Raw genomic sequence first — 25,275 nt, forward strand, 5'->3', positions numbered from 1 at the left:
TCTTTATGTAACCCCTTGCCTGTTCTCCTCTCTTTAGCTACAAGGCTCCAAAATAAATGTTAATTTCTCTCTCTCTTTTTTTTGCTCATATGAAAATCTGTCAACACCTTTCTATTATGCTGTCGTTTGGGATGTCTTCTTAACAGTGGCTCTCATTCAGACACTCTGTGGTATCACATTTGTATGAAGGACAAGATTGCCCCATCTCTTAGGCTGCCACAGTGACTGTGTGATTCATCATCATCATCAGCTAGTGGGAAGAAAGCCCCCCAAAATGAGCCATTCATTCTAGGTTTAAAGGTAAAGGGACCCCTGACCATTAAGTCCAGTTGTGGCCGACTCTGGGGTTGCGGCGCTCATCTTGCTTTATTGGCCAGCTTTATTGGACAGCTTCCAGGTCATGTGGCCAGCATGACTAAGCCACTTCTGGTGAACCAGAGCAGTGCATGGAAACGCCATTTACCTTCCCGCTGGAGTGGTACCTATTTATCTACTTGCACTTTGTGCTTTCGAACTGCTAGGTTGGCAGGAGCAGGGACAGAGCAACGGGAGCTCACCCCGTCACGGGGATTCGAACCGCCGACTTTCTGATCGGCAAGTCCTAGGCTCTGTGGTTTAACCCACAGCGCCACCCGTGTCCCCATTCTAGGTTTAGCCATGACTTATTAAATTTTAGCATGCAGCTATCTCTCACTCTCACCTTCTTTCCGGAGCCATCTTTATATTAGCATTCAAAAGCCCCTCTTCAACTATATATCCACTCTGCATAGTTCTGCACTACTCTAATGATGCACAATTCTATATTCTGTTTTCCCCTCAGTCTCATTCTTTGTATGTCCATGATTTACAGTCCTAACTCCCCAATACACTTAATCCCATGTTTCTGTGCCTTAAAGTGGCATTCAGAAGTCGATGGCCCAGTCCAAACAGCTCCTTCATCTATATGCGCAAAGGGCTTCAGTATGTCCACTAAGATTTTCGACTCTTTGAGCAGCGGCCCTCACCAGCCATATTACAAATACCTGCTTTTCACATTTTTCTCAGCCTTGCTGTGTAATGTGCTGGAATCCTATTCAAGATAGAAAAATGTCCAAAGCTCCCTTTGGCACGTGGAGCTCCTAGCCATTTTGTTTCCCTGGGTCCAGCTGCCGCCATTGCAAATTGTTTCTATGTCCTCCTGCATTGCCAAGAGCCGCATAGCTGTTGGGCTGCTACTACGATATGAATGTTAAACGGTGCAAACTTATCTTGTATTTTCCTTTTGGTAACACCTTTTCGTTAAGCCTGTCTCCCTGCCCCACGCTTCCACCTCAACTGTTTGCTGTACGGGTTTTCCCAGCTCCTTTCAAGTCATGTTCCTTTCTTCAGTGCATGCCAGATGTCTTCCCTTCCCCCCCCCCACCCAAATACTACTGTGCAGTGGTTTTTTTGGTTAAAAGAACCTTTTTGCCGCTGCTGCTTTATGATCTTCAAACCACCGCTCTGGTTTTGATTCTCGCAGGTGTTTGCAGCATCCCCCGGTCTATTATCCAAGCCGTTCTCATTACTATGCTGTTTCCGCCCTTGGAATTCATTAGCAAAGATAAGGTTGAACATAATTGTGGCCCTTGCAATGCCCTTAAAGGACTCCTTTCCCTCAGCGCGCTACACTATCATTAATCTGCACCCTTTGTTTATACTCAAACTCAAAAGTGTTTTCGGTGCATGGGGCCCTTTGTTTGCAGCAGCGATAGCTATTCGGAGGTCATTATCCTTCCACATGGGAGGCTGAGAGCGGGAGCAAGTGCCTGCCCTTCAGGCGCTCTCAAGCCCTTATCTGTGATTAGATGTTCTCCATCAGATGTCCTGGTGATTGTGCTGAAATCTAATTACAGTATATAGTTCGGTGGCTGCCCCACTTTCCCAAGTGATGGAAAGTTTTAGGGGGCAGCCTTTAGCTAGGTTAGGTTTCCTTCTGAGGTGGGGTTGCTGGAACCTTGGGGCATTTCTGGTGTTATGAGGAAAAAACTGCTCCTTTTCCCTTATGGGGTACCCAAGAGCCCATATAGAGTCCTTTTGTAGGTTCTCTATCAGTAGGAGAAAATAACAGAGACCAACCAGAGAATATTGAGAAGCAAAGCAGGTAGTAAGCCTGATCTTTATTAAAGCTGTTGCAACAAGGTGCTCCCCTCCCCCGCAGACACAGGAAGGGGGGGACCCTGAGCCATGCATGCAACCCCTTATATAGATATTTTAAATTGCCTGCCCTGAAGTCCAAGACCACTCCCAGAAACATCATACATACATCACAGAAGGGGGGTGGCCCAAGACAACCCCCTTAATACGTCAGAGAAGGGGCGGAAATCTGAGTGTGTTATTTCTTCCTGTCTGCCAGGTTACCTGATTGGATTACATAGGTATCCTGGCCACTCTTTTGTTATGATAACTACTCAATTCCTGAATCCAGGTCACAGGTTCACACCCTGTTCATATCTTAAATATGCCCTTAAGACAGGATTTGTGAAAGAGACAATGGGGAGATTTCCCATTTCCTTCGACCTTGCAGAGAAATATTTGAGGTCATTTTGCGAGAGAGAAAATGGTTTCAGGACTTTTCTGTGGGTTTCAGACATGTGGTTTACATATTTGTATGTGTTTACTGGGTACATTTATGAACATCTATTTTCTATACAGTGGTACCTTGGGTTACAGACGCTTCAGGTTAAAGACACTTCAGGTTACAGACTCTGCTAACTGAGAAATAGTACCTCAGGTTAAGAACTTTGCTTCAGGATGAGTACAGAAATCGCGCGGTGGCAGTGCGGTGGCAGTGGGAGGCCCCATTAGCTAAAGTGGTACCTCAGGTTACAGGTTAAGAACAGACCTCCAGAATGAATTAAGTTCTTAACCCGAGGTACCACTGTACATAAGACCTTAAAATTCTTATAACACTGGGATACCTGTTTTTATTTACAAATATGCATGGTGAGTGTGGGGAAGTGAGCAATCATTACTGTACTGGTTCTAGGGGGTTGCTCGTGCGTAAGTTGTCGCCACACCTGGCTGGGTTACCTGGGTGAACCCTTTCTGTCCGGACAGCCACTCACCCATGGCTGTCTCAATCGCTGGCAGAATCCATCAGTGGGCGTTTCTTGAACTTCTTCCAGCAAAGAAGCTCTTTGATGCCTAGTCTCCGCCTAATCTCCCTGCGCGGAAGTCTTCTGCGCAGGGAGGGTGTGGGCAATGGAGGACCCGTGCTCTCCCCGCTGGTCTCTGGCGAGGAGTCCTGGAGCCCCCTCACCGATTCCCCCATCTGCCCCCCTTCTCCACTGGTGCTACACTGATTTCCTTCCCCAGCAGATGGGCTGCCTCTCTCCCTGCTGGGACCCTCTCCGGCATCCCTCTGGAGCCTTCCCTCCGCCTCTGGCTCTGATGGCAGTTCCCTGACAATTACCATAAAGGGCTATGTTTTTAAATAACAAGTTGTCGTCCCCAAAGAAGATAGCTTCTGCATTTGGCCTGGGGGTGTGCTAAGACTTCCTTCTCCTTTATTAGCTACATTCTGCCAAACCAACCGTTTCTTTCCAACCGATGCCCAAATACATGGGGTGTGTTTCTAGCTACTTGCCACTAGCCATCAGTGCCTGTTTAAGGAAGGAGTTTTCCCACCAGTGCCCATAGAGCAGTGGTTCCCACTTACTAAGTACTGCGGACTCCCGGTTTTTCAAAAGTCAAGCCATAGAGCCCCTACTTTTGAAAATAAAAGAAAAAATATATTTCTGTGGTCATTTTTGTTATGTGAATGGTGCCATGGACCCCCTGTGTGGGTTACTCTTTCTTTAGGCTTCTAAGCATTTAGGCTTCTAAGAGGCATTTCAGTAGGATTGTCTGGGGAACCTGCTTAGTGGTGTACTAACTGCTGTGGGTTAAACCACAGAGCCTAGGGCTTGCCGATCAGAAGGTCGGCGGTTCGAATCACCGCAACGGGGTGAGCGCCCGTTGCTCGGTCCCTGCTCCTGCCAACCTAGCAGTTCGAAAGCACATCAAAGTGCAAGTAGATAAATAGGTACCGCTCCGGTGGGAAGGTAAATGGCATTTCCGTGTGCTGCTTTTGCCAGAAGTGGCTTAGTCATGCTGGCCACTTGACCCAGAAGCTGTACGCCGGCTCCCTCAGCCAATAAAGTGAGATGAGCTCCGCAACCCCAGACTCATCCACGACTGGACCTAATGGTCAGGGGTCCCTTTACCTTTACCTAATCTAATAGCAAAGGACCCACTCTTCTTTTCTAGTCTTCTTCTTCATGTGCTGTTTTGTCTTTTACCTTCTTCCAACCCCATTTTCTTCCCCAAATATACTCCAGGATTAGCTGGTATAGCAATTACTTTGTCCTTGAGTGGCAGAAGTTGAAATTCTGAGCCACCTATATTGCCTTCAAGTTTATTAGCAGGGAGTGGCATTTCCCTAAGGGTCAGCAAGGAATTCCAATGCTGGATTGCTTGGTCTGCTAAAAATTTAGTGACTTCTCTCTACATGAGAACTGTCTTTGGAGACAAACCTAGTCCTATTATTATTATTATTATTATTATTATTATTATTATTATTATTATTAAACTGCCTTACACCCAAAGATCACAGGGCAGTTTGCAATATAAAAACACAACAAAACATCCCATAAAAACAAAACAAAAAAATACCCTCCAGTTTAAAAAAAAAAAAATTTTTTTAAATTAAAATTAAAATTGAACTGATTGTTTGATTAGCTAAAGGACTTGGAGAAGAAGGATGTTTTTTCCTGGTGCCTAAAGATATGCAACAAAGGCACCCAGACAAGCTTCCCTGGGTATGGCATTCCACAAGCAGGGAACCACCACAGAAAATACCTGTTCTTATGTTGCCACCCTTCAGACCTCTTGCGGAAGAGGCACACGAAGAATAAAATATGGTTTGCTGAGCACCTGTATTGTGCAGTCAGACAATATCTTTTCTCATTGGCTAAGTATGTGATACATACCAGTGTTTTTCAACCTGTGGGTCAGAAGTGGGCCGTGGACAGTTCTCCACAAGGTGCTCATGTAAGAAATTGAAAGATTATTATAGCTCGCTCCTGATGTGCAGAGGCCAAAGGCACCTTGTGGCAAACCATCGCCAAATCTGCCACCAGGATTAGTGAATAGTTAAGCCAAAGTTGAGTTGAAGTTTACTTGGGTGAAATAAGAAATAATATATTTACCCCTATGTATTAATAATGATCTGAGATTATGTCAGACAGCCATCAAGCCCTGCATTGATCTACTTTGTTGGCAATATGCCAGCTTGGCCATTCCACTGATACTTGCCAGAACGGACTTTATTGTGAATAAAGCAATTTAAAAATATTCATAGTTCATTATACACTGCTTGCATAACCATGTTTTTATAACTTGGGAAGCAATATCCTGCCATCAGATGGTAGCTGTTCTTACATTCCCATATATAAAACTATGAATAACCTTGTAAGTACTATAAATATTTAAACAAAATCCACATTAATAAAGCTTTAAGCAAATTTTTGCTTGGGCATCTCAGGTAATGGTTATAAAATAGGCAAACTTGCAGTTAAAATGCAAGAAACTGACAGCTGGTAAAGACCTAATGTCCAAAATCCACCTGACAGTGTAATGATGGGTCACTATATGAAGTCTGTTTGGACTTGTGGGTCACCGTGCCAAAAGAATTGGGAACCCCTGATATATACAACATTTCACTTATCTACAACTGACAGGTCTAATAAGAGGGAGGGAAGTATGTTTTCCTTGTAGAGTATGAGAGAACTGTGAAAAACTACACAAAGGAAATAGAAATATTTACTGCAACACTATTTGCATTTTTAAATCTTTCAAGAAAAGGACTTTTTGCAGTTTTAACTGTGTGTGTAGTTCTGAAACACTAAGAAATTAATGTCAGAACAGAAGTCTCAACTGTAGTTCTTTACTGCCACCGTGTGTTTCTTCAGTTGATTGCATTTGCTGCTCTTTGGGCGGGGGGAAAGCAAGACTTTGTTCCTGGTTTATTTAATCTTTATGTGTGTGTTTTTTTATTTAGCTGAAGCAAAGTGAGGCAAATGCAGATACCAAGGAAAAGCTCCCACTGCGCCTACGGATCTTTGAAAAATTCCCTAACAGACCTCAAATGGTAAAAATCTCCAAGCTCCCTTCGGATTTTACAGTCCCAAAAATAAGGTAGTATCACTTTTCAGCTCTCTTTAAGTGCTTGGCAATGTGAAAAGCGTTTTAAGATAGGTTTGAAGTTTTCTTTAGATTCTCTTCTCCAATGTGTGTCTTTTTCATTTAAAAAAAAGAATGCGAAATCAATCCCGTTCCACAAGGCCAAATTAAGGTGGTTTGGGGCCAATGCAATTCCCCAAACAGCCCCCCCTTCACCAAAAATAAGTATAAAATGGCTGCAAAACACTTAATGCTTGAATCACAGACATCACATTTTGGTCCCTTTAACCATACTGACGCATCTTGTTTCTTTGGGTCTCTCTCCTAACCACATACTCATTTTCTTCCTTTTCCCCTTTTTGCTTGTTTGCCCACTACCGGTGCATTATCTGTACCGTGAACCAACCTAGAAAGGGTATCTGTTTTGCTTCCAAAGGAGTGAAGAGTCTTCCAATTGACAAGAAAGCTAGAACAGCACATCTATTGTCTTTTAAAATTATTGCCAAATACTATAGTAATCCCTGCACAATATAAACACATTTATCTGAAATTTCATGTTTAGAAGTTGCATTAATACTTACCCTCAGGGTTAAACATTCTGCTTTATATAATTAGAATGTTAGGAAAGACATAATTGAAATATATTTTGTAAACCGCTTTGGGATTTGTTTTTCACACTCAAGCAGCATATAAATTTTATGAAATAAATAAATAAATAAATGGGGGGCGTTAGCTATGATTCTGTCCCATTAGAACAAAATGCAGCCAAGTAAATGGCCTTAACAAGCAAATTGAAAACCACAATCTGGCTGATGCAAAGTATGGTCTAACAAAACCCTTTTTTATAAACATGTTCTTTGAATTCCTGCCGAAATGTCTTTTTTTTCCTTGAGAAAGGATGCTTTCTATGGATTATATGAGAGGTTTTAAAACTTGGAATTTAGCACATAGCAGAATCAGACAGAGAGGTAAAGTGCAAAACAAATGATAAATATTTAAAGGAAAGCACGGTTAAAGAAGAACATAAGGTTTTTTTAGACAGTCGTGTAGCTACATACAAATTTAATGTTACTTCACTGATCAAATCAAAATCCATTATGTATAATATGCCTTGTATCGTTTTCATTTTATCTTTTGTACTAGCATATGGACTATTCAGGATTTTTTTCAGATACTATCAAATTATAAATAAAGTGAATCAGGAGCTTTGCCTCAAAGCCTTCTCTCTCTTTTTTTTACTCTTAAGGGAAAGCTTTATGAAGCAATTTATTGATCGACAACAGCAAGACACAACTTGTTTACTGAGAAGGCTTCCATCAGCTTCCTCCTCCTCATGTGACCATTCTAAAAGGTTGGCAATTGAAGACAACAAATACATTGACCAGAAGGTAAACAGCATATCCATATCTATCATAAACTAAAGTTGTACAAGCACATAGAACCTTGATTGTCCAACATGACAGACAGATTTTGTAATTATGACCCTAGACTTTTGATTGATGCTAATTTGAGGTTTCCTTTTAAAGCTCTGTTATGATTCTGAATATTAACAACTCCATGATGACATTCCAGTGCAGGGAAGAGATGGGTATCTGGTGTTGTGTCCACCCATGCAGCAGTCTCCCATCAACACATTTTGCAAGCAAATAGTTATGCTCCATACATTGATTTCATACAGGACCTGAAGAACAGGGGGAAATAGCACACCTGGCCAAATGCTGTCTAGGTGATTGCAGTACCATGCCAAGGAGCACAGATTCCCCATGCATAGGTTGAGTCTCTAGTCAGATAGATGTGGGAGAGATTTTTGCTCAATGCCTTTGTTGCCAGACAAAGTTGGGCAGTGCGTGGGCTGACTCAGTGTAAGATGGTTTTGTATACTCAGTGAGAAATTTGCCCATGTGGGTAGAACATTAGGTTGCATTTTGCTACTGATTCTGGCTTTCTATAGTTACCATTACCATAGCAACCTCCCGTTTAAATGCACCGACATTCTCCAAAATCTCTCCCCTCTAACACAGATTTGAAATAATAACTTTTAAAAAAACCTGAATATTTGACTGTGTGCACAGTAGAACAAACAAGCATGAGCTATGGGAGATGTTAATTAAACACACAACACTGAAATCAACCACAAAAATTATGCTGACAGCTGTAGCTTCCTTTGTGCATGCTATCTATATTTCCTCCAACGCGAATCAGAGAACCTAGAAAATAATAAAGGAGAGCTGTTTAGGAGTTGAGCAAAAGCAGGTTTCTAACTATGGTGGCCCTAGGGTCTTTTGGGAAATCATGCCCCCTTTCTTTATTCCAACATCTCACGAGTTTCCATTTTCTCCAAAATGAATGCACAGAGGTGCTGCAGATGTTTTTGCCCAAAGGTTTCTCTTTATCCAAAGTTCTCATAGTTTTCTTCCCTCTAGTTCAGTCCGCCGAGCCTCTTTCTCTCTTTACTCTGTCCAAAGTTGCATGACAGGCAAGCTGACATCATGATTACAGGGATCTCCAGCCTTATCAGGATGCTGTTGTCCTTTCTGGAAGACCGCTGGAAGGTAGCTCACCTCCTGTTTATTTAAGATAGCCATCAATAGCTTTAAGCCGTTAAGCGGAGCTAACATTCACTCAGTCATTCACTTTGTGACTGATTACATTAAAAATAGTAATATTATATGGATAATAAAAGCATAAGTGTAATGAATACATAGGTATATAAGACTTACTGTACAACATAATGTCTGAATTAGTATGGTACATGCCAGGGGGGAATCAGCTGGTTACTCCATTTGATTTCATTCATGGTCCTTACTTTTGTTTTGTTATTCATTCACTAAAATTGCATTCACTCGGTAATTCATTCATTCCTCTCCTATCAATTTCATTATTTCCATTTATTTCCATTTTGTTTTCTTAACCATTACTTTTGCTGCTATCTATGGTTGCAGCAGCTTCCATTGGTTTTATCGAAAACGTGCTGGACATTACATTTTTCCATTCCTGGGGGCAGGGTGAGAAAAATAGTTGCCATTAAGAAAAAACACCACAGTGCACCATTTGTGGCTGCCATTCTTGCGCATTGATGCTGTTGGCCAAATACAATGCATAGTTTGTCACACTTGCGAGTGGAACCAGTCTAACATGAATGAATACAATTAGGTGAGATGATCCATGCCACACAAAAGCAGAAGCCCCTGATAAGGTTTTCACAAATCCACCAATAACTTCTTTAACAACCCCAAAGGCATAATAATAATAATAATAATAACAATAACAATAATTTGTACCCCGCCCATCTGGCTGAGTTTCCCCAGCCACTCTGGGCGGCTCCCAATCAAGTGTTAAAAACAGTACAGCATTAAATATTAAAAACTTCCCTGAACAGGGCTGCCTTCAGATGTCTTTTAAAGAAAGGATAGCTGCTTATTTCCTTCGCATCTGAAGGGAGGGTGTTCCACAGGGTGGGCGCCACTACCGAGAAGGCCCTCTGTTTGGTTCCCTGTAACCTCACTTCTCGCAATGAGGGAACCGCCAGAAGGCCCTCGGCGCTGGACCTCAGTGTCCGGGCCGAATGATGGGGGTGGAGACGCTCCTTCAGGTATACAGCATCTGACACCAGTGAGAGCTGCTTTACGCCATCCAATCGTATACAGTGATGTGCTACTCTGTACAAACACACAAACCACTAACCATGTTCTAAGCATGAGTTTAACACTACGCCAGCCACCATTGTGAATTCCTGTGCTACTTGGGAGAAGTCCTCGTCGGGGCAGAGTGATACTGCCCCAGTTTGGGTTTTCTGCAGGACCCCGTTGGGGGTATTCCATCTAAATTACCAGCTTGAGGTAAGAAAAATAACAACCCGGATGCAACATAAGCAGCTGTATCCTTGGGTTGTGTGTACTGGTGATTAGCCACAGCTTTGCGCAGACCAAACTGCAGTCTCATATTGACATGAATGACTAAACAACAGACTGGTATTGATAGTGTTATTTATATTTTAAATGTCTCTCTGCAAGGGTAGATGGAAACGGCATATAAGCATGTGGCTAGATGCAGACATGCCACTATACAAATAAAAGGGCTCCCACTGGGAAATTGGGGGCACAGCACCATATCACCCTTCCCTTTCTAGTCCCCCACACCAATCTTATGCTGTTCTCCCAATCCTTTGGAGCAGCTTTAGAGAGAGGAAGGATCTGCAAACATTGCCACCCCTCTTCTTCTGGTGGAGAATTACATGTGTGGAACTTTGCACACCACAAGTCTGGACAGAAACCATAATATGTCAAGTGATATTTGAATGGACTACTATGTTCTCCAGATGCGTTTGCATTTTTCACATTGTTTTAAAGTAAGCTTGTATTCTTCATCCTTATATTCTAGCTTTCAATTGTGATGTTTTCAGACAGAGATTTTCTGAAAACGTCTTTGTCATCTGCAACATCTGGGTTGTTGTCAAATGAGTTGGCTTGCCATCCACATGGCAGATGTGTTTTTGCCTTTCCTTTTTACTAAAAACCATCTGTGTTGCTTTAAGCAGTTTTATGATCCTGGTAATTTTTTGCAGATCTTCTTTCATTATCATTTTTTTTTTTAGTAGTAGTAGTAGTTAGATTCTGTGGCCGCAGAATTGGGTTTATTGCATTGCAAATTTCTAAAATAGGAGAGCTCTAATATCACCAAATAGAAACAGACCTTGCAACTTCCGATCTAAAGTAGAATGAAACTTTCTTATGCAAGTCTTAAGAAATATTTGCATGTATGTATCCAGGTGCATTTTGTCATTCAAAGTCTCAATTTAAAAGCCTGCTGTGTTTTCAGATAATGCATACGAAGCTGGTAGAGTCTTTTTTGCAAGGCAAGTGTTGAAATGTAAAATGATCTGGGTAATCTGTGAGGAGTGATAGATATTCACAATATACCTTTATTTTTCACATAACTGTATCCCTAAAACTGTTAGTCCAAAATTACAGTATAAGGTAGGACTCCATAGGAGGTGCAAATTCCAAATAAGTAAAGGTACCTTGTTCACCAAAGCAGGACTTGCCTGTGCACATTTGACATCACAAAATGAACTGCTCAGTAGATCAGTATTCTGGCCCATGACAAGATACACAATTGGTAAAGCTGCTTTTCCTTTCATTTCACAGCTCCGCAAATCTGTTTTCAGCATTAGAGCAAGAAACCTTCTGGAAAAGGAGACTGCAATCAACAAAATTCTTAGGTAATGATGATTTGATGCTTCCCTTAATTTGATTTGCAAGTAGCAGATTTATTTGAATCATCTTGAATAGTTTTCCTAGTCCAATTCTTTTCTCTCTCTTTTTCTGGCTCTCTGCATGTAACAAGTAAAAGTTTGATATTTCCTAAAAACTTTGATGCAATTACAACCCCCTCCCAGACATCTGATTTGGAATCATTCAACTGGATGAATTTAATCTCTGGACACCCAGCAGTCATTAGGAGTATGATGTGACCTCCCCACCTTTCATGAGCCTGCTCTGCCTTTCCCCTTCTCCAAATCTAACCCACAAAGACCTTGAAGAAGGCATGCCCAAATCACTAGATCACAGCACAACAACCCAAGACCTTAGACGTCTCTCCATCTAGGGACTGTCCCTCTCCACTCCCTCTGGGAAAGGGCATGCTTGCCCAGGAACAAAAATTGGGATAATGATCCAGATTTTTAATACCTTCCCTTACAAATTTCAAAGTCTGCTGAAAAAGATAGTGCTCAGAAGAAAACCAACATCATCATAATTCTGTAACAGTTTCTAGCTATTAGAGAGGTAAAAGATAAAGTGCCTGTTCATTTATTTGTCACTATACATAGAAGCCACAGTATGTTCTAGACAACGATCCTCTTAACATTTTTACTGTGCTCAACATGAACTGCACATCTTACACACAAGTTCTGTTTTCAGTTATTACCTGATTTTTTAAATAAAATAGAAGCACCTATGTTCTGTCTGCAATGACGTTTGGGAAACAACATTATTGCCTTGCTGGAATTATATATTCAGTTTTGGCAGTCTGTTGGTATTTGAAACAGCTGCTCAGCTGGTCCTATAAATATTCTTCGAAATTGAATGACCTTTTCTGCTCGCCGGGATGTTAACAGCCAAGGGATAATGTATCTTTGAAAATATTTAACAGACAAGCTTATAGCCAGATAGTTTCACTGTGTCAAAGATAAGAGAATGTTATTCAGAAATCCAATGCATTGTTAAGTGCATTACAATGAAAAACAATGTACTACAATGCTTCTATGCCCACTTAAGCTTCACAAGATGATTGTGTCCTTCCTTGACAACATGTGTGGCACCATCTAGTATGATAGCTCATCCTTGAACACTTTCTCTATAAAGAGCAGTGTGAAACAGGGCTGTGTTCTTGCCCCAACTATATTTGGCATATTCTTCTCCCTGTTGCTCTCATATGCCTTCAGCTGAAGACAGTGTGTACTTCTGTTCAAGGAGCGATGGGGGTCTGCTCAAACAGGCACATCTCCACACCAAGACAAAAGTGTGGCAGGTCCTTATCTGAGAGATGTTGTTTGCAATTGATGCAGCCTTGACAATGCACTCTGCGGAAGCTCTACAGAGACTCATCAGCCATTTTGCCCAAACCTGCGGGGAGTTCGGCCTTACCACCAGCCTGACAAAGACCAACATCCTGGGTCAGGACATCATCAGCACTCCACACATCAGCATTGGTGACCACACTCTTTTCTTTTATTTTTTAAATAATTTTTATTAAGTTTCTTACAGATATAACACATAAAGAAAAACGGAGAAAAAACAAAATAAAAAAGACAAGATCACAAATATAAACAAAAAAATAAAATAAAAACAAGGTACCTAAATACCTAAACAACCTAAACACCTAAACAACACAAATTAATTAATTATTTAAACTTCTAACCTCATAAACATATTTTGGGCTTCCTCTGAGCCCTCCCATCTGAATTTCCTTGTAATTAAAATGTAGCAATTTTCTGGTATCATTTTTTAAACACACAGTATTCCAATTAAAATAAAATTTCTTAACTTTCCTTTAGGTTCTAAATCTTATTTATTTAATTAACTCTTAATTTAATCCCAGGCCTATTCTGGTACTTTCAAGTAATTTCTAATTTTTAATATCACAGTATTTATTCAAATAGTCCTTAAATTTCTTCCACTCTTCTTGGTTTTCCTCTTCTTTTTGGTCGTGGATTCTTCCAGTAAGGTCAGCCAGCTCCATATATTCCATCATTTTCATCTGCCATTCTTCCACAGTTGGTAGTTCTTGTGTTTTCCATTGGTGACCACACTCTTGAGGTGGTAGATGACTTTGTCTACCTGGGTTCCACCATAACCAGCAACTTCTCCTTCGACGCTGAGCTGGACCAGTGTATTGGCAAGGCAGCTACAGCAATAGGTCACCTCTCTGAAAGGGTATGGGAGAATGTGATACTAACGTTTAGTGCCAAGATGAAGGTCTACTAGGCTTGTGTATTGAACACACTGCTTTATGGAAGTGAGTCATGGGCAACGCCTTCCACATGTCAGGAAGATTTGGAGCATCACATGACAAAACAAAACAGAGTCTCAAACAAAGTTGTGCTCTCCCAAGCTCTCACATTCCCAGCACGTTCACACTCCTATCTCAGTGACACCTACCCTGGCTTGGTGATGTCCACAGAATGGAAGATGGCAGGATCCCCAAGGGGAGCTGGCTTCAGGCATCAGGCCCATTGGCAGACCAACTCTGTGTTACAAAGATGTTGCAAAAGTGACATAAAGGCTGGCAACATCAACCCCACGGTGTGGGAATCCAGTGCAGGGAGATTGGCAGTTAGGTTGTGCATCTGTACAAGTGACAAGAAGAGGAATGACCGCTGGGAGGAGCGCAGAGAGAAGAAATACCATGGTACATCTGCAGGAGCACAACAAGACACCTTCATCTGCTCCAGCTGTTCCTAAACATGTCTTTCCCATATCTGTCTCTACAACCACAGCAGGCTCTGCAACCTTCCAACAATTTGACTTCATCCCCAAAGGTCCATTTCTCCATTGTCTCCCAAAACAGATGGATGCCAAAAGGATTATTATTTTATTCTTTAATTTATTTAAATACCACCTTTTCCCCACAACTGGGACTCGTGGCAGCTCGCAGATAGCTAAAGACTTATCAAATATACACCTATTCAGAAATAGGAGCCACTGAGTTCAGAGGGGTAGGATTCCTGCCTTAAACTACACTGTATTACTAGTCTTCTAGTGATTCTAACAATACAATCTTACTAAACCACTTTTCTGCTTACAAAAATATTTAGGGGGGGGGGACTTCAGTTAAAAGTGTTCCCTTAATAGAAAATAATTCTTTGAAAATTAAGTATTTTAACAAAAGCTAACACTTGTAACAATACGTATGGAGTTCAGAAGTAAAACAAGCAATAGCACCAGAGTTTGAAGGGGAATCAGGGAGTGAGCAAGTTGAAACAAGGAGAGATGGATGGAAAGGCAAGGAGAGAACAAGAGGTCATGTAATTGCTCTGTATTAAATACTCTGATGAAAGCACACTGTTTAGGAGTTGATTAGACAAAGAGTTCCAGCATGAGGTATCTCTGAAATATCCATATTGAAAATGAAGAAAAACAAATTCCGGACATGAACATAGGAGGGGACTGAGACCAGATTCCATGGCAACCTCTCCATGAAGCCATTTATCAAACTGGGAGGCTGGTGTTCTCCTGTCTAATAGCCATTTCTCTGTCCCTCTGGTCCTGTAGCCCTGGCTGAAGCAGGAAGAGCTTTCAGGCCAAACTTCTAGGCGTGAGGAGGATAGGGGCAGATGACAACTATATTATATGACTTCTTGTTCTGAGTAATGGCTTGTGCATGTATGGCTGAGAAAGAGAAAGGAGTGGAAGAGGAATGTTTTGAGGGTTTTGTGGGTTTTTTGCCAATCTCCTCCTGCAGGGCTGTGAATTATGTCCTTTAAAAAAAAAAACTACTGAGTTGCTTAGTTGCCGTACAATTTTATTTTTACCTACCATAGTGCTGCTCATTTCCCTAGGGCCTGTACACGCCAGCGCATGTTGAGTGGATCCTTTGAGGGGCAGCCTGCAAAAGAAAGATCAATTCTTAGTGTCCAGCATCATATACGTCAAGAACGCAGGTAAATACCGTTGTAGCATTTTACAATATGTGGATTATATCAGACAGATGAAGATGAAAACCAAGCTCCATAAATAACTAATCTCCATATTTCTTTAACAATGACAATGATAAATCAGTGTGACGTACAAAGGGGAGAAAATGCTTTTTATTTCAAATGTAGTTAGCTTCCGTGATATTCAGATCATCCATTTTAAAAATCAAGAGAAAAATGTAGCTGATAGTAGATTAGACTAGGCTGAAAATTTACAAGCTTTTGATGCTACCAAAGAAAAATTGATTGCAAGGGACACTGTCTTGATGCACTATAATAGTAATCACGTAAGGATCGGCACTTGATCTCAGTTATCTGTCACCCAAAAGAGTGTTATTTTTTCAGGTCACTAAGACATGGCTCCAACAGTCAGCGAATCAGCAGAGGAAAATCACTTGAAACTCTAACGCAAGATGTAAGTCAAAGTAAAATTAAGAATGGAGTGGAATTTAAAGTATCTTGGAGAAAAACAATTGTCATAACAAATCACAAATTCTACAATAACGATTTTGTAACACTGTAATATTAGTGTTCCTTTTTAGTGCATTAGTTTGTGAACTGATAAAGCCTAGCACTTGCAAGTCCCATTGATATGTATGGTAGAGGTTTATGCCTACCACTTCCATTGAAATCAATGGGATGTAAAGATGCTTCATTTTGGCTGGACAAGCTCTGGTTAATATGTATAATAGTGGAGAATCTACATAATTACTAATCAAGTTGTGAATTTTCTCAAAAACTAAGTAAGAAACTCTTCTCATTGTACCATAGTTTTTGAAAATAAAATATAAGCTACATGCAGTTACCCGCATTGCCTTGCTTTGTTCTTGTGTGGTAAAATACAGAACTGTTTTGTTTTTTTTAAATGCTTCTTCTTCTAGCATTCTAATACAGTGAGGTACAGAAATGCACAGAGAGAAGACAGCGAGATAAAAATGATCCAAGAAAAGAAGGAACAGGCAGAAATGAAAAGGTATTTAGGGAATTAAAATTTCTACCACTTTCTTAAATGGAATATATTTACTGGGACTGTACCCCAGTTTCTTCATAAATTAATAATCTGAGTGGTTGAGGTCATAATCCTAACTTCTGGCTGGTAGTGGTGAGGCCTGATAGAGGGACATAGCCAGGGGCACTTGCACCAGCCAGGCCAGAAGGCAGAAGGAGAAGTGAAATGCCCCTTCATTACACCAGCTCCCAGGCTGGTGAGGCGAAGAAGCCAGTTTTGGGCTCGTTTCCAGGTCATAGCGGCAGCAGATTTGGCAAAGGATCCACTGGCGCTTGTGCTGGCCCAGCCCCACCCTTGAAACACCCCATTTCAGCCATAACATCTGCCCACCTACCTTTTAAGCAGGTGCATTAGGTTGCTGTTTGTTATGTACTGAAGTTCTCACCCTGGGCCAGCAGGGGGATACTGTAGATAGTTATGCAAATGAAGGATCAAAAAGTGACGTTCAGTGATTAGATAGTTTTGTATGCAAATGAAGGATCGAAAAGTGACGTTCAGTGATTGGATAGTTTTAGAAAATGGCAACAGTTACATTGTTCTGAAACTCTATATAAGCAGGCTGACTGAGCTCCTCAGCTTTGTTCTGTTCCAGCTTACAAAATAAAGAGCTGCTTTGGAGAAATCGCTGTGTCGTCTGCTATGTCAACCCACAACTTAACGCTGTTCATTGGTGCTTCCCCCACCCCCACCATGCTGGCATTTGGCAGAGCTGAACAGGGATGGGTGGAAGGACATATCCACCCCATTGAGACTTTTGCTTGACAGATCGGATATTTGGATTATTCTGCCAGTTGATTAACAGATTTGCTTAGAGCCAAAAGCAGTATTTCAGAAACAAGAAGAATGCTTTTAGATGATGCACCCAACAGTCACAGCTGGCATTAGATGTATTCCTCTAATGTGTGAAAAAGGGACGAATGTCCTTTTTAAAGAAGATTCTTGCCATCTGCGGTTTTGATACACACTTGTAGAGAGTATATACCGGTACTTTCCTGATCACAGCCAGTTAGGGCTGAGAGATAGGGACTTGCCCAAAGCCATCCTGTGGTTGCCACAGATGAGCAGAAAGTTCCTAAGGCTCACAGTCAACTCTCTCTCTACTGCACCACAATGGTGCAGTAGAGTAAGCTAACAAAATATATGCTTTATATGCCTTCCTGCTGGGAACTTTGCCTGTGATTGAATATCCTGCTGGGAACTTTGCCTGTGATTGAATATCTTACAAGTCCCCTCCCCCCCCCATTCTTGAAAGGAAAGTCCAGGAAGAAGAGTTACGAGAGAATCACCCCTATTTTGACAAGCCTCTGTTCATCGTTGGCCGTGAACACAGATTCAGAAATTTCTGCAGAGTGGTTGTGCGAGCTCGCTTCAACGCGTACGTATCTGAGTGTTTTGTGGCAGCTTTGTGTTTCCGCTTTGGCTCTGTGTTTTACTTCACAAGCTCATACATCAAGTAATAGGGTTCGGCTGAGTAACTTTTTATTTGTTTATCCTCATTCCAGCCACTTCCTCGTGGTGACACCTTTAAAACCATGCTATAACACCTGCAAGCACTCACCACACAGCACAGCGGCATCCCATTGCAAATTCTTCCACTGCCATTTCATGGCAATAGAGGCCCTTACTGTGGTACCACAGCACATGGTTAGTGCAAGCCTATGGTGTGGGCATGGAAGCTCACCGTGGTACTGTTGGGGCATGCGTACATAAGATAGCACTAGACCTGGGCCTAGACTTCTTAAAGTTCCCAGCAATTACTTCATTTGCAGCAATCTGGCATCTGATATTCAGAGGCATGTTGCTTCTGAGCATATAGGTTCCATTTAGATATTACAGCCAATAGCCATCAATAGGCCTACCCTCCATGAATGAGTCTAATGATTTTTTAAATCCAACTAAGAAAGTGGCTATTGCCATGGCTGCGATAAAACAGTTCCATATGTGTTCCATATTGGTTCAGTTTGCATGTCACAGTAAACCATAGTTATCTCTCTGCCTGGGGTACTTTGTGCTACCTTGTTAGCACGTGAAGGAAACAAACCATGTTTGACTTATTGTGCAGTTTGTTTGACTTGAAGCGCCTATTCCTAGCTTGGGTGAAATGCTAAGCCAGAGATCATGGTTTATTTCTCTTCAGCTCTAACAGGGAGAAACAAAACAGGTTTGACTGGCATGTGCACAATAAGCTGTGGCTAATATGTGTGAATGCAGCCATTTTTAAAGAGGTAATTCTTTTTATCAGACAAGGACCCACTATCAATTAGCTTCATTGCGTGATGACCCTGTTACGGGGGAGGGGGGAATCCCTTCATTCTTAATTTTTTAAACTTCTATCACATCCATCAATCCCTTTGTCATCTTCTCTCAAAACTAAACCAAGATCTAAACTAATACTGATTTCTGTTAGCTTTCTGTAATTGAATTAAGAACTTCTAATAACTTTTTCTTAGTCCTGGCATGCCATAGATGAAATAACTTAAGTACTAATATGATTCAAAATGACCTTAAGTAAGCTTTAAATTCAAACACAATTCCAGGAATCTGTTTTCTGACGTATGTGTGTCATAATTACATGGCTTCTTAGAGCTTGAACTGCAAATTCTGAAGACATCTTTCCTCTGTTACAGCTCTAAAACAGACCCTGTTACTGGAGCAGTGAAAAATACCAAATATCATCAACTTTAGTAAGCATAGCAAAAACAAAAACAAATGTTACTACTTGTCCAGTTACATTTGCTATATCTGTGTGCATGATTTCTAAACTTATTTTTTTTCTAGAAAATATCTGTTTGTTAATATGTCACTGTAATGATTTTGTAAAATGTTAAAATTGTAGTAGTTGTTCTTCATTTACCTTTCTCATCCATGCCATATGTTGAATAGATACTTGCCATTAATATTGGAAACTCCTTCTGAATGCTTCATTTTATTCTGCAGTGATTTGCTGGGATTGGTTACGTATCTGGACTGGGTAATGATCATTGTCACTATATGCTCTTGCATTTCAATGATGTTCGAATCTCCTTTTCGAAGAGTGATGCATGCACCAACACTTCAGGTAATTATATGGAAGTAATTTGTTGTACAAAAGAACCCATTGTTTTCAAGTTCAGGGGTAATTAATATTTGGTTTTCCCTTTGCTTCTCAGATCGCTGAATATGTTTTTGTAATATTCATGAGCATTGAACTTAATTTGAAGATTATGGCTGATGGCTTGTTTTTTACTCCAACGGCAGTCATAAGAGACTTTGGGGGTGTCATGGATATATTTATATATCTTGTAAGTATTTGCTCTTCGGGCATTTTTCACCAGCGTGCCTGATATTCTGTGCTAGTCATGATTAAATCAAAAACCAGCAAACTATGGGGAAATAATTTCATCTAATAAGAATGAGAATACACACTAGAAATTAAAAACAATTTGTATATATTGTTTGTCTGCAGTTTACATCTAAACTCCAAAGTACTTTCAGTTGTACATAGGTACATAAATACCTGTTTACCTGGAAGTGTTTAAGAAATGCATATGCAAATGTATGATTCAGTTGCACTGTTAGTATAATAGACTCACAACTTATGCACATTTAACTTGTGTGCATTCAGCTTTATGCATTTGGCTTGAAAGGATAATGTAGGTGCCAGACAAGCCTCCCAGAGGACTGAGTTCCATAAATAGGACGTCGCCTCAGAGAAATTCATCTCCCTTGTTGCCATTCATATTTCTCAGCTGGCAGGGGCATTATGAAGAAGAGCCTCCAAAGCAGATCCCAGCACATGAGTACATGATATGGGGGAAGATGTACTTTTGAGAATAGCTTTTAGAATACATATCTATCTTACCTCATGGCAACATAGTCCTTGTCACTTAGTACCGTACTTTTTGCATGTATAAGACTAGGTTATTTTCCTTTAAAATCATGCTAAAAAGTGGAGGTTGTCTCATACATGGGTAGTGCCTAGGGATGTTTGATTGGTTGCTGCCACGGCTGTCAGCGGCTATTGTGCGTATTATTGGTTGCTGCGTCAATGGGTGGTGTTGATTGGCCGACACCGCATAAGTTGGGTGGGCAATTGGCAGCTTCTGGAGGCAAGGGGACAGACAGGAGGCGGATCTAGCGATGTGGGGGGGGGCAAGCAATTTTCGCCTTTTTGCCATCTCCCCCCATTTTCTGAAATTTCAGTCCCCCGAAATAGGGAGCGTCTTATACACGGGGGTGTCTTATAGACGGAAAAGTATGATAATTTCTTTTATAAAAGAAATATTTAATATTGAACTATGTATAGATGGCATTAGATAAATACTTAATGTTCATATTATCAAAAAAGACAGTTTTTTTAAAAAAAATCATAGCACTATATCTGAACAAGACTTCTAAGTGAAAACATTGTGAGCTTGATTAAATCTTGTAGATATTAGACTGTGTCACGGATATAATGAATATAATTTGTCACAATCAATTTGTATTCAAGCCTTGCGTGTCTGCAGTCAGAAAATGAGGTCTTTTCTCAGAAATCCTTCTCCGCCTCTTCTACTTTGTTTGAAGAAGAAGAAAAACTGCATTCAATCTCCATTTCTAAATAATTCTAACATTTAGAAAAGTTCAGTTCAGCATGTATTGTTCCGCATTGCACCATTATTTGGGAGTGCAGAAAGTAACAGCAATGTATCCCAAATGAAATAATAATTTTAAGAAAACTACACACATATCCAATTCTTGAACATCTTGGAACTAAATTCTGTTGACCTCAATGGGTCACACTTGCAAGAAAACGAGATTAAAGTCTTTTTGAAACTCCGTACGAGATGAGCGCCACAACCCCAGAGTCATCCGTGACTGGACCTAACAGTCAGGGGTCCCTTTACCTTTACCTTTACATGTCTTCCAACCCCTCAAAATATCATTTTATTATGCAAAGTGTTGATGAAATGTTATTACTCACAAGAAAGGTTTTTCACAAAAGCTAGGTCAACAAATCCAGATAATAATTACAGCAGAAGAGAGGAATAATGCCCCTTCCCTTCTTTGTTTGCAGGCTTTGGCCATTATTTGGGATATGGTTGAGGCCCAAGCTGGCAGTAAAGATGGCTAACCAGTCAGGAAATGTACACAAATAGGCATTTAGACTTTCTTGCACCTTTACTTCAGTGTGATAGGATTACTGCTCAATCGCCTTTTGCCATCTGGGCACACTGTTATGCTGGTGTGTTGAACACATGCTGGTGTAACATGATGGCATTTCTATCATGGCCATGTGTTAGTTGGTAGGTAAAGGTAAAGTAAAGGACCCCTGGATGGTTAAGTCCAGTCAAAGGTGACTATAGGGTGTGGCTCTCATCTTGCTTTTCAGGCCAAGGGAACTGGTGTTTGTCCACAGTCAGCTTTCCAGGTCAGGTGACCAGCATGACTAAACTGCTTCTGGCGCAACGGAACACCATGACAAGTGCCAGAGCGCATGGAAACGCCGTTTGCCTTTCCGCCACAGTGGTACCTATTTATCTACTTGCACTGGCATGCTTTTGAACTGCTAGGTTGGCAGGAGCTGGGACAGAGCAACAGGAGCTTACCCCGTCGTGGGGATTCAAACCACCAACCTTCTGATCAAGAAGACCAAGAGGCTCAGTGGTTTAGACCACAACACCACCCGCGTCCCTTTGTTAATTGGTACCTAATGTGAGGGTGTCATTGGTGAGCATCATTGTCTTTATTCAGGGATTTTTTAAAAAAACTGAAGTTTTCTATGTTGCCCTTCAGTAAAATTTCCATGGGTGGCTTACAATAAAATAACGGAAATAAACTATAACAAAAAAACCACACCTGAAAAAAGAAACGAATAAAACAGAATCATAAAATGTAGAACAGACAGACTATAATCATGCAACTTACTTAAATGCTGACATGTCCTAGCAAATACTGAGATATTTCCTTGGTGCTGAAATCACATTAAAATTGATGCTAGGTCAGATCTTATGGAGAAGACATTCCATTTGTGGGACTTGCTGTCATTATCACTATGCTGACTATTGTTTGTAGTGTTAATCTTAGGATTCCAGCTTTGCCTACCAGACTGCAGTTGTGTTATGCTGGTGCAAACACTGGTTTGGCAGCCCCCAGCACAGTAGGACTATAGACTTGGCATACTCATGGCATACTTAGGATCGCATTTTATTCTGGTGTTCTGTGTGAGATATTTTACTTTATTTAAAAGGTTTTAAGACTAACTTTCAACCTCAGCTGCCCAAGCTAGCAAATGAGTATGTGAAATGTTGTTGTTTTTTAAAACACCTGGGCTATGTCGTCTTCCATCTTTCAAAAGGTAAGCTTGATATTTCTCTGCTGGATGCCGCAAAACGTCCCTGCGAAGTCTGGAGCTCAGCTCTTAATGGTGCTACGGTGTCTCCGGCCACTTCGGATATTTAAGCTGGTGCCCCAGATGAGAAAGGTTGTCCGAGAACTATTCAGCGGCTTCAAGGAAATCTTTCTAGTGAGAACTGTTTATTTTGCTAATCTTCTGATAAAAGATTTAAAAGTCAAATGTATTACATTCACCAGTATCTGTTCAATAGATTTATGGTCAATGCATTTCACTACTTCCTAATAAGAACAGGTTAAAATCCCATCTGTTCTTAGACTGGGTAACTCTCTCCAAACCTATTTAGTTATAAGCTCTTCTGTAGAATAGGGGGGGAATAAAAAATACTGTAATTGGGCCCTTCCAAAGTTTTGGTTAAAGGCTGGGGAGAATGCATCAAAATTGCCTATTTATTTTATTTAAGCTATTTATATACCACTTTATCTCTGGCATTTCTAAGCAGTGTACATAACACTTTCAAAAAAACCTTTGTATTCTATCATGCTGTGACGACATAAGTGTACTTAAAAGAATGTCCTGCTTGTGGGCTTCCCAAAGACATGTAGCTGATCAGTGTGTGAAGCAGGATTCTTCTTAAGATTGTGTTTCTGATTGCAAAGAGGTTTACCTGCATGCATGAAATGTAGGTCATGAAATTTACCTGAATGGAGTGAGGAATGCGTTTAAATGCAATAAGAGGCATGTCACTGGGGTTAAAGGATGTGAAAATACATATGTGAAGGAAAAGAATGAGGAATAGGAGGAAGTACCTTGCTGCCACCTTCCTCAGGACACATCAGTATTGAAGGCAAGAAAATTCTCTTCCTGCAATTTTATGAAGGGTTTGCATCCTGTGTATTATTATGGAAGAAATAGTAATGACAGCTGCATGGGAAAAGATGGCAGCACATTAATCTTGCATGAACCCCATGCCATACTGCAATATCTCTCTAAACCAGGGGTCAGCAACCTTTTCCAGCTGTGGGCCGGTCCACCGTCCCTCAGACCATGTGGTGGGCCGGACTATATTTTGGGGGGGGAAATGAACAAATTCCTATGCCCCACAAATAACCCAGAGATGCATTTTAAATAAAAGGACACATTTTACTCATGTAAAAACACACTGATTCCCGGACTGTCTGCAGCCCGGATTGAGAAGGTGATTGGGCCGCATCCGGCCTCCAGGCCTTAGGTTGCCTACCCCTGCTCTAAACTATCCTTATGTGACTTAAAGATGCAGTCCAGGGTTCAACTGGTGCCAGTCTGTTGTCCGGACTGGTGGCTTAAGAGAAAATACCCACAGAGGATTTAAACATTGAATATAAGACCGTTTTCAATATAGTTGGACTGTTTTTCATTTATTCCTACAGGTTTCCATTCTCTTGCTGACATTGATGCTTGTTTTTGCAAGCTTTGGAGTTCAGCTTTTTGCTGGGAAACTGGCTAAGTGCAACGATCCACATATTATTGCAAGGGTAAGAACAAGTTTTGCTTGCTTCAGCATGTACAGAGCATCTCTTACCTTTGCACATGGGCAAAATTCCACTAGCTTCTGCGGTTCCATTCTAGAGTAGGGTGGGGGAAGTTTATGACACATTTAAGGATGACAGAAAATGTACAAAAAAGGGAAAAGTATATATGAAGCTGCTTTATATTGTGTCAGAAATTTATGGTTCACTCAGAAGTTTTACCGATAACATGACTATACATCACATGAGATCAACATAAGACATTATGTGTGAGAGATGGCAGACCTGTATTGCCACTGTGAAACAGCTCTGTGGTCCCAATTTAGAAACCCTCGCACACAGCAGTGTGTGTATATCAGTATATATATATATCAGGAAATATACTTGCAAATGCAGTGTGTACATTTGTGGTTGGTGAGCAGAGGACGCACTCAGCTTTGCCAAGAAGGCTGTTAGTAGGAATGGTTCTCTCATTTTCTCATTTTTCCAATGTTGAATTCAGTTGTACACATTTGTGCAGCAGTTTGTGGTGTGTGTATGTGTGTGTGTCTCACACACACATACACACATACTTTTTCAGGTGCAAGTTTCTTCTAATAAAACATTTTTGTATGTGATTTTGAAAAATATACACCTTTTTGCAAGTATATTTCCTGATATGATGCATTCTTCACAAATATATTCATTTTAATGCACATTTTCCCCTAATATATGCATTTTTTTAAACACTGGTTGGAGAACTGCATTAAAAAATTCAGATAATAATGCAATTTTTAAGGTTCTCATAATTGTTTCAATTTGATAGAGTCAGCTTAAAATGCATACTGAATCAAACATGAGATAACCCCATGCTTAGCTGTTAGTGAGTGGAGAGGGAAAGCAGGAGTATGGATTCCTTCCCTCTACCTCATCAAGAAAGTAATTGCTATTGTTGAACAGATGTTGCCAACAAAGTGCATGCATGTTCGGTCAGGGAAGTACAACTCTGCTAAAATGTACAGGTTTCTCTCTCTTTCTCTCTCATCATAAGCAATACCCTTTGCTGGCCTAGCGTGGGATGCTGGTT

At 40.8% G+C, this 25,275-nt stretch overlaps 1 protein-coding gene across 7 annotated transcripts in view; it reads left to right on the forward strand.

The window, feature by feature from the left end:
* The window catches only part of NALCN (sodium leak channel, non-selective), a 198,389-nt gene that overhangs the window by 153,410 nt on the left and 19,704 nt on the right, over positions 1 to 25,275 (forward strand). For 5 of the 7 annotated variants that reach the window (XM_081857956.1, XM_081857957.1, XM_081857962.1 and 2 more), the window contains 13 exons: positions 6,062 to 6,198; positions 7,430 to 7,571; positions 8,649 to 8,735; positions 11,331 to 11,404; positions 15,245 to 15,346; positions 15,725 to 15,794; positions 16,261 to 16,352; positions 17,641 to 17,763; positions 19,016 to 19,072; positions 19,326 to 19,446; positions 19,538 to 19,669; positions 22,705 to 22,872; positions 24,111 to 24,215. In XM_081857956.1, the coding sequence (XP_081714082.1) occupies positions 6,062 to 6,198; positions 7,430 to 7,571; positions 8,649 to 8,735; positions 11,331 to 11,404; positions 15,245 to 15,346; positions 15,725 to 15,794; positions 16,261 to 16,352; positions 17,641 to 17,763; positions 19,016 to 19,072; positions 19,326 to 19,446; positions 19,538 to 19,669; positions 22,705 to 22,872; positions 24,111 to 24,215 (1,410 nt within the window). The remainder of the gene's footprint in view (positions 1 to 6,061; positions 6,199 to 7,429; positions 7,572 to 8,648; positions 8,736 to 11,330; positions 11,405 to 15,244; positions 15,347 to 15,724; positions 15,795 to 16,260; positions 16,353 to 17,640; positions 17,764 to 19,015; positions 19,073 to 19,325; positions 19,447 to 19,537; positions 19,670 to 22,704; positions 22,873 to 24,110; positions 24,216 to 25,275) is intronic. The other 2 variants (XM_081857958.1, XM_081857959.1) reach the window with 1 other exon arrangement.

The sequence above is a fragment of the Podarcis erhardii genome, assembly GCF_964252035.2.
Source record: "Podarcis erhardii genome assembly, chromosome: 4".
Lineage (NCBI taxonomy): Eukaryota > Metazoa > Chordata > Lepidosauria > Squamata > Lacertidae > Podarcis > Podarcis erhardii.